Raw genomic sequence first — 13,727 nt, forward strand, 5'->3', positions numbered from 1 at the left:
AGGCCAGTTGACCTCTGTCCAACCCTCATCAGTTTCCTCTTCTTCATCAACTTCACTAGCATCTTGAACAAGGTGGTCACTTTCCTGTGTTTCTTCTACGAGATTCCCCAAATCAACCTCAGGGATACCAACAAGCTCACTAACCTCTCTATTAGTCTTAGCTTGAGCCGAATCTGGAATACCAGTACTCGAAGATGAAGCAGTGGAATCCATTTTCGGCAAAAAACCCAACTAAAGATCACGCAAATTACTAAAAGAAAGACGAATTCGTGCTTTAGATTTATTTAGAGAATTTTTAGTATTTTTTTTTGAGATTTTTTGGATGTTGCTTTCCTTGCCATTTGAAATGGAATTCAAAACCCTAGAGAGAAGCCAGAGCAACTTCCCTCTAAAATCCCCATTTTTTTAAGGTAAGAGAGTTATTTTTTTTTGCAAGAAAAGCAAGCCAATTTTATTCATCCATAAAGGGAATAAGAAGGCCAATGTTACAAAGTAGAACCACTAGAAAGCAATTAGCAGCTGTTTAAACCATACAACACTTCCTCTTCATGAGAAGAAGGAGTCACATGTAATAATTTAACACTAACTAGAAATTGGACTCGACGAATGACATGTTCCACAGCATGTTCCACAGCATGTTCCACATTGTTGAAAATCCTGGAGTTCCTTTCTTCCCAGATGCTATAAACCAAAGCATTCAGACAAGTAGTAACCCAAAGAAATTTCCAATGGCGCCTATGCCGCCTGTGCGCAATCCAGTGCAATTCAGATTTGAAACGCATAGACCTACCACGCAGACCCATCCAGTCCAGCAAGTGCTTCCAGATATGACTAGAATAGTGACATTGAAAAAATAAGTGCTGATGATCCTCACTTGCAGCCTTACAAAGCACACACCTATTCACCAAATACATACCCCTGATAGTTAACTGATCAATAGTAGCCAACTTACCTTACATAGCAAGGACAGCTATGAAACTATGCTTAGGAACAACAGCTTTATTCCATACTGCCCTCACCCAACTGACTTTACTGTTTGGCTCTCGCAAAAGATCATAAACCTTATGCAGCTGCATTTTTCCCCCTGAAATACAAGTGGATAAGAAATCCCTTGCCTCAGCAATACTCCCTATTTTAGCAACCAAATCATTCCTGACTTTCAGCAGACTTCTCCAACTTTCTGAGTGACAGGGCTTGACGGACATAGTCCAGAAATCACCAAACTTTATGTTGTATGTGTGATTCCAGTTTGCCCATAAGCTGTCAGAATGAGTATCAACAATCCAAATCCATTTACACAAGATACATTTGTTCCAAGACAAGATCTCCTTAATATTGAAACCCCCTTCAGAATGTGGTGTACAACAAGAGCCCCAACTCTTCATAATCAACTTCCTTTTGCCCTCTTCAGAACCCCATAAGAAATGCCTGCAAAATTTGGTGATGAGTTTGATTACACCCTTGGGAATCAGCAAAGTGGAACACCAGAATTGTTCAAGTCCAAAAATGACTGAGTTAATCAAACTTATTTTCCCAGCATAGGAGATCCTCTGTTTTGCCCAAGAGTGTAAGCACTTCTGCACTTTACTAAGTAAATCAGCAAACATACTCTTATTAAGTTTCCCTTCATTCAAAGGCACCCCAAGATATCTAAAAGGAAACTCTCCCTCCACAAAATTAGTATCTCTAAGAATAGATTGCTTGACATCCTCTTTAACTCCTCCCATATAAATGTTGGTCTTATCGGGTTGGCTCGTAAACCAGATAACGTTGCAAACAAGTTCAAACATCTTGTCACGGCTTGAAAGAAGGTACATCACCCCTAGTAAAGAGCATAAGATCATCAGCGAATATGAGATGGTTCAAACCCAATTTTCCACATTTTGGATGATAAGAGACCTGGTGTTCTTTATGAATTTTCCTTAATAATCTTGAGAGGATCTCCATACTCATCACAAAGAGGAAGGGAGAAAGGGGATCTCCCTGCCTCAACCCACTCTCCCCTTTGAAAAAACCCTCACTAACCCCATTCACTTTGATGCTAAACCATGCAGTAGTTACACAGTCCAGTATCCATTTCTGGAATTGAGGGGGAAACTTATAAACTTGCAGCATCTGAGCAATAAACGTCCATTGCAGAGAATCAAACGCCTTCTTTATATCCACTTTAATCAAACACCTGGGGGAAATACCTTGCTGCCCATATCCTTTAACCAAAGATTGAGTAAGCATGATGTTCTCAAAGATACTTCTGCCTTTAACAAAGGCCCCTTGCTCTTTCCCCACAATCTCAGGTAACACAGTTTTCAGTCTAGCACAAATGATCTTACTAATAGTCTTGTAGTAAACTGTACAACATGCAATGGGTCTATAATCCATAACAGTGGACACCACCTGTTTTTTAGGAATGAGAGCAAGCAAGGTAGTATTAGCTTGCTTGGGCATAGTGCCTTTCCTGAAGAAATCTCTAACTGCTTCACAGAAATCCTGCTGAATAGTATTCCATGAAGTTTTAAAAAATTGAGCTGAGAATCCATCTTGGCCTGGACTCTTATTAGAATCCATAGAGAATAAAGCAGCTTTAATCTCTTGATCATCAATATCTTTACAAAGAGAACCCCAAGCTGATTCAGGAACAATAGGACCATCTAGCATAACAGTGTCTAATCCAGTGGTATTCTTTCTCTGTCCCAAAAGCCAAGTATAGTATTCCACAAAAGCATTGTGGGTCTCATATATCCCTTCCCTTATAGTACCATTCATATCCTGAATTTTACCAATGAGAGTTTGATGCTTCCTAGCAGCTATTCTGGAGAAAAAATAGCTAGTGGGAGCATCCTTGAACTTGATATCCTGAATTTTTGCCCTTTGTAGGAGAGAACTTCTTTCAGTCTTCCTAAGAGTTAAGTAACAAGCCAGCAAGTCCTTCTCCAGAGCAAGAAGGAGAGGATCCAATGGTGAACTTTGTAACTGTCTCTGACTAGTCTCCAAAGCTTCTCTGGCAGCAATAACCTTCTGAGTAATGCCAGTATAATGGTTCTTGTGCAAGGAAATAAGACTCTTCCTAACATGTTTCAATTTGGTGAAGAACCTGAAAGTATGATTACCTTTGACAGGTATGTTCCAAGCTTCAGTGACTGTATCCCTATAATCATTATGTTCCTCCCAACAATTTAGATAACTGAATGTCCTTCTCAATTTAAATCCACCAGTAACTTCCACCAACAATGGTGAATGATCAGATATTCCAGAAGGTAGAATCTGAACATTAGTAGTGGGATATTGAGTGAGCCACTCAGTATTAAGAAGAACTCTATCCAATCTAGACCAAATTCGAGCAGTAGGGTCTCTCTTATTAGTCCAAGTATGCTCAAACCCAAAGCTATGGGCATCATCAAGTGAACAATCAAGCAGACATTGATTAAAAGCCATCATCTCAGTAACTGAAGGAGGATTAGGACCAATCCTCTCACCCATATCCCTGACAATGTTGAAATCCCCAAGAACTAACCAATTAGTAACAGAACCAGACACACTTCTGAGAGCATCCCATAACCTCTCCCTGTGAGCACCATCATTACTTCCATAAACCATAGTGACATAGATAATCTGATTTGAGATATGATGTAAAAGTTTCAGATGAATAAACTGATCATGTAGTCTAGAAGTAAGAAGTGTAATTTTCCTAGAATCCAATAACACCCAAATTCTACCATTGTAGTGGTGAGAATAGTTATTCAGAACAGAATAAAAAGGAAATTTCCTAATAATTTCAGCAGAGTTGAGAAGCTTCACCCTAGTTTCTAAGAGACCAAACACTTCCACTTTATTCTTAGCTAAGTAACTTTTAACCTCCTGCTGCTTTATTGGATCATTAAAACCTCTAATGTTCCAAGAGGAAATAATCATTTGCCTGGATCTGGAGGTTCCCCAGCCTGAGGGACCTCAGTAATGATAGCCTCTACTACCCCTTCAGATTGTAAAACAGAGTAGTTGTTGCTGACTGAAATCCCAATTTGAACATTATCCCTATCCTGCCTGACCTCATTCAGAGTAATGACCTCAACAGCATCAGTGTCATTATGACCTAGCACATTGCATTCTGAGCCCACCTCACTTTCATCAGGTGTTGAATACTCAGCTGGAACAGTGGTAGAACCTAGTCCCAGACATTCTGAATTCTTTTCAACTGTTCCAGTAGAGGACCCAACCCCTAACTTAGGAGAAGAGTGGCCTAGCACATGGCTTCCTGAGTCCTGATCACCTTTGCTTTGAGAGTCAATAGTCTGAACTGGTCTATACTTCTGAGCTACCTTCTTTTTCACCTCTTGAAGTCTATTATTAATTTTAATGAACTTGCATTTATCCTGTGTGTGTCCCAACTTCCTACAGCAATGACAATAATATGGCAACCATTCATATATAATCCTTTGAGAAGTTTCACCATGATAAGGAGAGGTTAAGGAGACAGTTGTGGGAAGATCCCCTGCCACATCCACCTCAACCAAAACCCTGGCAAAAGATAATTTGGACTTATATGTAGTGGGTAAATCAGCAAATAGAGGCTTCCCCACCACACTTGCAAGCTTACTGAGCACCTTATCAGACCACATAAAGGGATCCAGATCAGGGAACAACACCCAGACTGGAACAACAGAGACAGAATCCATTTCCTTAGAAAAAGTAGGTGACCATTGCTTGAGGATAAGATTACCAGACCCCATTGCCCATGGCCCTCCCTTCAAAACTTCATTCATATCCGCCTCACAGAAGAATCTAAAACTATACCACCCCTTCTTATAATACTGCACTATTGGGCGTGTGACATTGTTCCAGTTCTTCAAAACAAACTCGTCTACCTGCTGCAGCTTAGGCTTAGACCCCAAGAAATTACCCATAAGAGTATTCTTCTAGAATTTAATTTCATCCGAAACATCCTCCTCATCAATACTAACTTTCTGATTTGTGGCACTCTCATCACAATAAAACAAACTCATTCCAGGTTTAGGTTTAGCAACAGAACTCCAAGGTTTATTAATTCCGATACCTAATTCCGTGGTGGGTAAATTTTTAGCCGGAGATTTCGGACTAATACATGGATCATCCAATTCATGAGTGACATCCTCAACAACAACAGATTTTTCAAGGAGACCAGTAAGATTTAACAATTGACCAACAGTAGCCGAAGTATCCATACCGGAATTAGGCATAGATGTATCCCCCAATGGATCCCCAAAATTTCCTTCAGGTTGAGAAATTGAACCACAACCAGTCTCTACACCCGAATCTACAACTAAACTATTATCATCCTGTGTTGAATTTTTATTACGTGCACAAGTTTTTGCCATGGTTCAGTCGAATTTTGATCGAAGAAGATGATCGTAATCGTATTTTTAGGTTTTTCGTGAAGGAGAAGCTTTCTCTCTTTCCATGTCTAAAAACGCGTAGGTAAGAGAGTTATTAATCTTAGAGAAATCATTAAATGTTTATCCGAAGCAAAACGATCCCAATCTATGGCATAAGAGGTTTGGACATATTGGCTTTTCATCTCTAAACAAAGTTTACAAACTCGATTTAGTGGAAGGTCTACCTTCTATGAAGTTTGAAATTGACGGAGTTTGTGATGTTTGTGCTCGATGCAAACATGTCCGAAGTTCTTTTAAATCTAAAAGGTTCGTTAGCACCACCAAGCCTCTAGAATTCATTCACATGGATTTGTGTGGTCCGATGAGGATTAGAAGCCGAGATGGAAGTCTTTACGTATGTGTTTTAGTGGACGATTATTCACGGTTTGTTTAAACCTTAGTTTTACATGCTAAAAGTAAAACTTTTGAAGAATTCCACGTTTTGATTAAGAAATTCCAAAACAAACTTGGTCACAAATTGATCTCCATCAGAACCGACCATGGAAGAGAATTTGAGAATGATTCATTAATATCCTTTTGCAGGGAACATGGTATTGATCATATCTTTTCTGCTCGTAGGACACCACAACAAAATGGTGTAGTTGAAAGAATGAATAAAACTTTGGGAGACATGACCAGATCCATGTTACTTTGTAGCGAGTTACCTAGAAACTTTTGGGCCGAAGCTGTGAACATAGCTTGTTATATTCTTAACCGTGTTGCTATTAGATCTATCCATAAGAAAACGCCTTACGAGCTTCTATATGGGCGAAAGCCAAACATTTCACATTTCAGCTGCTTTGGATCAAAATGCTATGTTCATAACAACGGCAAAAATAATTTGGGAAAATTTAATCCAAGAAGCGATGAGGCGGTTTTCATTGGTTATTCAAACGAAAGCAAGGTCTATAAAGTTTACAATAAGAGAACTATGTGTTTTGAGGAAAGTGTACATGTAATTTTCGATGAAACTAATGGGCTTAATGCTGAATTGCAGGATGATGATGACTTTGAGATTGTATTTATAAGAGATGATCCACCTGAACTAGAGGAGGAGCCTCCGTCGTTGGAAGGAACAGGTGCAGAACAGTCCACGAATTCAGGGGAAAATGAATAGAACACAGAACTGTCCACTCGTGAAAAATCACCAAGTTCAGGCAGCTCTGAACAGACAGCTGCGACGTCTAATGAGAAAATTCAGGCTTCCATTAGCTCAGATATGTTAAGAAAGACTAACACAGATGTTGAGCATAATCTAACAGGATCTAGTACTATTCAGTTTACCGATACGAATAACGAGCAGAATCGAACAGAATTAGAGGTTGTTCAATCTACACAAGAATCAGAAACATTTTTTCCTCGACGTTGGAAGCATCAAAGTTCACATCCAATGGATAACATCCTGACTGATATTCATGAGGGAGTCAAAACCAGATCTTCATTAAAAACATTTTGTGCTCATTATTCATTTTTGTCTGAATTAGAACCTTCTAATATTAATGATGCTTTAACGGATCCTGATTGAGTTATTGCTATGCAGGAAGAGCTAAATCAATTTGAACGAAGCAAAGTGTGGCATTTAGAACCACATCCATGAGATCGTTCCGTCATAGGAACGAAATTGGTATTTCGAAACAAATTGGATGATGCAGGTGTGATTGTGAGAAATAAGGCTAGACTTATAGTGCAAGGATACAATCAACAGGAAGGGATCGATTACGATAAAACCTTTGAACCCGTGGCAAGACTTGCAGCCATTCATCTCCTTATTGCTTTTGCCGCTCATATGGGTATCAAACTCTTTCAAATGGATGTTAAGACCGCGTTTCTTAATGGCTATTTGCAAGAGGAAGTTTATGTTGAACAACCTCCCGGTTTTTTAGATAGTAATTTTCCTAATCATGTGTATAAATTAGATAAGGCAATTTATGGTCTTAAATAAGCATCTAGGTCTTGGTATGATAGACTATCAAAGTTCCTTATTGAAAATGGTTTTCAAAGAGGTTCCGTTGACAAAACACTATTTCTAAAACCGGTGAAAGAGGACTTATTAGTTGTTCAAATTTATGTAGATGATATCATTTTTGGAGCAACTAATGATGTTTTATGTGCATATTTTTCCAATCTTATGCAATCGGAGTTCGAGATGAGCATGATGGGAGAGCTAGGATTCTTGTTGAGTCTTCAGATAAAGCAAACCACACATGGCATAATGATCCATCAAAGAAAATATATCAAGGAGATGCTAAAGAAATTTGGTATGACTACAACGAATCCATTTTCTACACCTGCGTGTTCTACACTTAAGCTTGACAAAGATGAAAAAGGTAAAAGTGTAGTTGAAAAGGTGTATCGAGGTATGATAGGTTCACTTTTATATCTCGCAGCTAGTCATCCGGATATTCTTTATAGTGTATGTTTGTGTGCTCGGTTTCAATCAAATCCTAAAGAATCACATTTAACAGCTGTAAAGCGTATTCTTCGATATTTGATTGGAACTCAGGATTATATTTATGGTATCCTATGGATTGCAATTTCACTCTCACGGGGTATTCAGATGCAGATTATGCAGGTTGCTCAGTTGAAAGAAAGAGTACATCTGGTATTGCCACCTTTGTAGGACCTCGTCTTATCTCTTGGGCTTCCAAGAAACAAAATATGGTTGCTTTATCTACTGCTGAGAGTGAATATGTCGCTGCTGCTCAATGTTGTGGTCAAATCTTATGGGTAAGACAACAGCTGCGGGATTACGGTATGATCATTAATTGTGTTCCTATTCTTTGTGATAACACTAGTGCAATTAATATTTCTAAAAATCCCGTTCAGCATTCCAAGACAAAACACATTGACATTCGTCATCATTTTCTTCGTGATAACATAGATAAAGGGAACATAAGCTTAAAATTTTGTAAAACGGAAGATCAGTTGTCCGATATTTTTACTTAACCTTTGGCTAGAGAACAATTTGAGAAAATTCGGTTGGGATTGGGTCTTTTGAAAGGTAGCTCATAGTCAATGTTGTCCTAACTTTAATCCCTCAATGATTGACTAGACAGGAGTCGTTGCGATTTTGAGTTAATAATTTGTCCTAATGTTATTGCATCCAACAGTAGTCTACTTACTTTAGTCGGTTTTCTCATATAGACTAGTAATGGGCGGACATACTGTATGATGTTACTGTTCTACACAACTATAAGCATAATCTTATTGGCAAAAGATAAACAAACCTATCATAATTCTACCCAACAAGCCCAAGCCCATATGCAAATTACAAAAATCCATCTAAACTCTCCCTTCACCCGTCAAACACCCTCAACCTAGACAAAATCAAAATCCCCAAATTACACTCAAACCCTAAAAATCCCAAATCTCTCCTCTTCCGCGGCAATAATGGCAAAAAAGATAATCAAAGCCGCCTCAAACCCCTCTAAGCCTCCTACCTCCACCATACCCGAGAAACCTAACTCACCAAAAACCACACCCTCCACTATAACCCAGCCGGAATCAACAAACATACCCACCAAAACTTCACCTAAATCAAAGGCCCCAAAAACTAAACCTTTTAATCCTTCTACCACCATATCCACCCGTTTGAAACCAATGCATACAGCCACTCTCGAGCCGCCATTTACGGAGAACGAGGAGTCACTATAGCTTGAGCCCGAATCTCGGGTGGTTCCAAAGCGGGCTGCACGGGCTCGTCGAGGGATCGTCATTAACGAACCCGTGGCTAATGGTGAAGATGGTGTGAATAAAGATCAAGTAAGGGGTAAAGGGAAAGAAAATATGGTATATGATGAGGATACCGATGATTGGCTTGATACTCTTGCGGAAATTTTAAAAACTTTATAGGTCTTATCAAAGGAAAAGTATCGATCTGTTAAGAGGAAGCGTCAATATGAAGATGGCGGGGATGACGATGGTGGTGCTTCTAGTGTGAAAGCAATTCTTGCCACCTCTTTTGATAAGGATAGGGTTCAGGCCTTTCTTAAATCTGTGGGGATGTCTGATACGGCTTTAAAGACTTGTCTTCGACTCAGTGAGCACACGGTTCTTCCAGGCCGTTACTATACTCAAGAATGGTTACAATCAAAAGCAGCCTTTAATTTTTTTCTTGATATTTTGACTCAAAAAGGATGGTTAGAAATGTTTCTTAAGCACACGGTTGTGTTTATACCTGAAATCATTCAATTTTATCAGTCGGTTATGGTGAATACCTCTGGTGATCTGTTGTTTGCTAAAATTAACAATAAAGATGTTAGTTTAAAGGCTGAAGAGTTTGCGGAAATGTTTGCTATTCCGTATGAAGGACTAGAGTTGGATGACAAGGGTGGGTGGCCACCTCTAGAGAATATTGGGCCATCGACTATCTTACAATATTTTAACCCAGATGCAGATCTCAAAACCAATATCTATCCTAGTGGTCTAGACGGTCCCCATCAGTTTCTGTTTAACTAAGTTCATCGCACCATCACTCCTAGAAATACGTCTCGATGTTCCTGCTCTATTAATGATTTGCTGCTTATCTATCATATTATGATGGGTAAGCAAGTAAATATGGCGTCTGCCATATTTCAGCATATAAGAGAAGTTGCAGTTGCTGTTCAATCTGGTATTGAACAAAAGAGGCGAGAGCTGCCTTATGGTATGTGGCAGAAAAAGATTTTGTCTTCTGAAGATGGTTATTGTGTCACAATGAAGGATTGTATGAAAAATGGGTTACTGGGTCAGATGCACCTCCAACTTACAGATGACAGGTTGGTTGGGTTGTGCGACGATGGATATGCTGGTGCTAGCACTGGGAATTCTCATGAGGTTATTGCTCAGTTGGTGACACTCTCTGACACTGTGATTTATGGTCTTGGGAAAATTGCAACGAAACTGGCGGAACTCAAAACTGCCCTTGCTCCCCTTCTCTCCATTCCTGGCCTCCTTCACTAGCCCTTAGCCCTTCTTCCTAAACAACCATGACCTGCCCTCTATCTTTTGCCTGCTTAATTCTAATGCTATTGTGTATAATTAGTACTTTATTCAGTCGTCCTTGCTTATTATGATGATGCCTTTTGACTGTGTCCGGTAGCTGCTACTTGGTGTCTTTGACTGTGGTCATTCCATTGACTTATTTTGAGCATCCCTCTCCTTTTGATGATGTCAAGAGGGGAAAAAAATTAGGACTTCTAGTACTTAGTAGCTATCTGGATTTAGACCTTGATTGTGATGATCTTTCTCACTGTATTCTAATGAACTTTGGTTTAGTTATTTTACTGATAGTATTGTTTCCTATTTCTACTGTTATTGTTGTCTTGGATTTTCTTGAATGTTTGCATGAGTATTCCAATATTGAGGGGGAACCTTTTTTACAACTTTTTTTGTGACTTGCCATCATCAAAGGGGAATTTGTTGTACCTATTTTATTGATGGTGACAAGTCCTTCACTTTTATATCCCTCTAAATTAATGGTGTGTTATACGTGTGTATGACAGATCCACAAGTAGATCGTATTTGCTCGGAAGAAAAGACGGACGGTACTTGGATCATGTCTTGGATTGTGTCTAAAAATATGTAAGAGTATAAAATGTGTGCTTACTCTTTTGTTCGGTCCATTAAATCACGGCTTATTATTTTGGACAAAATAATTTCAAGATAAGATGTTTTCCTAATAATTGTTTTTGATGGAAAATTATTTCGTAGGATTTTCCTCAGTTTGCTCAAAAATATCTTTATGTTTTGAGGAGTTTGTGTTTGAGAAGGCAACTAAAAATATCATGGTCAAAGATTTGGTTTAAGATTAGTTGCCTAACTAAAAGATTTAATTTGGTTAACCTTTGACAATTATATAAGGTAGACAAATCATTTGTTGATAAAACAATCCAGACATACACGTGAGCTTGAATGTCAAAAATAAGTTTCAGCAAAGATTAGTGGTGCATGTTCTTGAAAAGTGTGTTTTGCAAATCTGTTTTTAAACATGTCTTTGTTTTTCTCTTCTGAGTTTGCAAAATATTTTTTACGTCGTGTTTTATAAGATCGTTCTTGAGTACACAAGTTCTTATACTTATATGAATATTTTGTCTCCATCGTTCCAATTGTTGAACCATATAAGGAGATAATTTGTGTTGTAATTTTCTCTTTTGTGAGAGAGTATTTTTGGGGTAGGGGGTTGTACTCGAGTCGCACGATCGGGGTTGATCGTGGGGCTTTTCTTTGTATTCAAGTTTGGTTATAAAGGAAATATTAATAAGAGAGAGGGTGGACGTAGGCCTTTAGAGAGTAGGTCGAACCACGTTAAAAATCGCGTGTCTCTTTCTTTCTTTTATTTCGTTTGCTCTTGATTTTAGTTGTTTTTCTTTTTGGTTCACGTATTTACTCAAACGAACTATATAGCACAACTTTGATTGTTTGAACAGTCACCGAGACTGTCCAATTTCGCTTTAATTTTAAAAAGGGTACTTAATTCACCCCCTCCCCCTCTTAAGTACCGGATCGATAAACTCAACAGCTATCCTCCGGGATATCAAGGACACACAAATCGGCCGGGATTAAGTACTTTCCAATCTTGACGGGTATGTGCTCTAGCACCCCCAAAGGGCGCTTGACGGACCTATCCGCTTGTTGGAGGGTCATGGTAGTAGGAGCAAGACTATGAATGCCAATTTTCTTTGCAACTTTTAAAGGAATAACACTCACACTTGCTCCCAAGTCACAAAGAGCTCTTGATATAGGGACACCACGAACTACACAAGGAATTGAAAACCTTCCCGGGTCACCAAGTTTAGTGGGCATTATGTTAAGAAGATTAGCACTACATGCTTCTTCAATCGCCACAATTTCTTGGTCACCCAAGACTCTTTTCTTAGCCAAGATATCCTTTAAAAATTTTGTGTAAGTTGGCATGTTCAAAATCACATCGGTAAAGGGTAGGGTTACTTCAAGTTTCCCTAGCATGTCACAAAACTTGGCATACTTGAAGTTTTCCCTACTCTTTATTGCTCTTAAGGGGTAAGGAATATGGGTGACAAGTTGAGAATTGGAGAGTGCCTTTGGAGGGTTTGATTTCTTTGTTACCTTTGTGGTGGGCTGCAAGAGCACTTATTCGGTAGCATCTTCACCCACTTCTTCCTCATAGGGTAGATCCTCAACTAAACCATCAAGTTCCTTTTCCACTTGTATTTCCCCACTTGATGATTCTTCACTTGCTTTCTTCTCTTTCTTTGCGTCACTCATCCTTGTCGATGGTGTCATTGGTGGGCTTTCCCTTCCACTATTTATTTCCATCCTTTTTCTCTTGGGATCCACTATCTTGATGGACTTGGTTTCTTGTCATTTTCTCAAACTTCTTGGTGAGAAGGTCAAGCTTGGCATTTTGTCTCGGCATTTGCATTAGAAGTGGTTTCCTTGGGATATCGCCCATTCCTCTTAAGCACATTGCCCGTTGATCCGTAGTTGGCCTCTGAGTCCACCATCTTTCTGATTAGTGTCCTGGCTTCTTCATCACCCAAATGGTCGAATCCCCCTCCCATGGAGGCATTTACCATTTCTTTAGTTATTAGCAACAAGGTTTGGAAGAAGGTTTGGGTGACATACCACGGTGAAATCCCATGGTGAGGACAACTAGCGATATGTTCTTGATATCGATCCCATGCCTCACCCAAGGATTCTCCATCCTCTTGTTGGAAAGTGTGGTTCTCGTTTCAAAGCATGGCGATCTTGGATGATGGGTAGTACTTGGCCAAGAATGCTTTTGACACGGATGTCGCAACCCTATCAAAAATAAAACCAACTGCCTCTACTAATGCAGCAGAGGTAAGTCGGCTATCATATCCACAGGGAGGTGGTCATTATCTGCTCGTTATTTGGTCTGTCTAAAGTCACGAAACGGGGGGTTTGAGTTGATTTCTAGCTAAGAACTGAATTAATGCAAGGATGAAAAAAGAGATTAATCAAGTAGAGAAAAGCATGCCAGGATATCGGTTCACCATGATACTATACAAATCAGTTAAAAGTAGGTCGGTCGGTCTAATGTGAGAAGGGTAAAGGAGAGGTCCTTTCGGTCCGCTATCCGCCCTAAAATACTACTAGCTTAGCTTTCTCCCTCACTAGTGTTATCTGTTGTTCATTATAGGTCTGTTCATTCCAATCTCTCGATCTAGGTCTGAATTTAACCAGATTAATTGATTCAATTGCGTACATTCAATTTAACAATTACAGTTATATTGCTATGAAACAATTCTCACATTAAATCTCCTAAACCAACTATCGCATCATCGTTTTACTACCATGGTTCCCCTAATCCTAGCATTAAAGAATTAGCTAACCATAATA

At 39.2% G+C, this 13,727-nt stretch overlaps 2 protein-coding genes and 1 non-coding gene across 3 annotated transcripts; 1 reads left to right on the plus strand and 2 right to left on the minus strand.

Annotated features, from left to right (window-relative positions):
- Positions 1–512: 512 nt before the first annotated feature.
- LOC141601441 (uncharacterized) lies at positions 513–1,790 on the minus strand. Its single transcript, XM_074421727.1, has 2 exons — positions 958–1,790; positions 513–897 (listed from the first exon to the last, which is right to left on the minus strand). Exons 1-2 carry the CDS (start codon positions 1,788–1,790, stop codon positions 513–515), a joined length of 1,218 nt encoding a protein of 405 aa, XP_074277828.1.
- A 10,107-nt stretch (positions 1,791–11,897) lies between these two features.
- On the minus strand, positions 11,898–12,350 carry LOC141601442 (uncharacterized). The gene has a single exon (XM_074421728.1). It carries the CDS (start codon positions 12,348–12,350, stop codon positions 11,898–11,900), a length of 453 nt encoding a protein of 150 aa, XP_074277829.1.
- A 648-nt stretch (positions 12,351–12,998) lies between these two features.
- On the plus strand, positions 12,999–13,105 carry LOC141603548 (small nucleolar RNA R71). Its single transcript, XR_012525416.1, has one exon. It is a non-coding gene; the product is annotated as a small nucleolar RNA R71 (small nucleolar RNA).
- The last annotated feature ends 622 nt before the right edge of the window (positions 13,106–13,727 follow it).

The sequence above is a fragment of the Silene latifolia genome, chromosome 9, assembly GCF_048544455.1.
Source record: "Silene latifolia isolate original U9 population chromosome 9, ASM4854445v1, whole genome shotgun sequence".
Classification (NCBI taxonomy): domain Eukaryota; kingdom Viridiplantae; phylum Streptophyta; class Magnoliopsida; order Caryophyllales; family Caryophyllaceae; genus Silene; species Silene latifolia.

Coding starts and splice junctions, on each gene's coding strand:
- LOC141601441 (XM_074421727.1), bottom strand. CDS start 1,790: ATGTTTGAACTTGTTTGCAACGTTATCTGGTTTACGAGCCAACCCGAT. Junction 898..957: donor TTCATAGCTGTCCTTGCTAT/GTAAGGTAAGTT, acceptor TTTGGTGAATAG/GTGTGTGCTTTGTAAGGCTG.
- LOC141601442 (XM_074421728.1), bottom strand. CDS start 12,350: ATGCTAGGGAAACTTGAAGTAACCCTACCCTTTACCGATGTGATTTTG.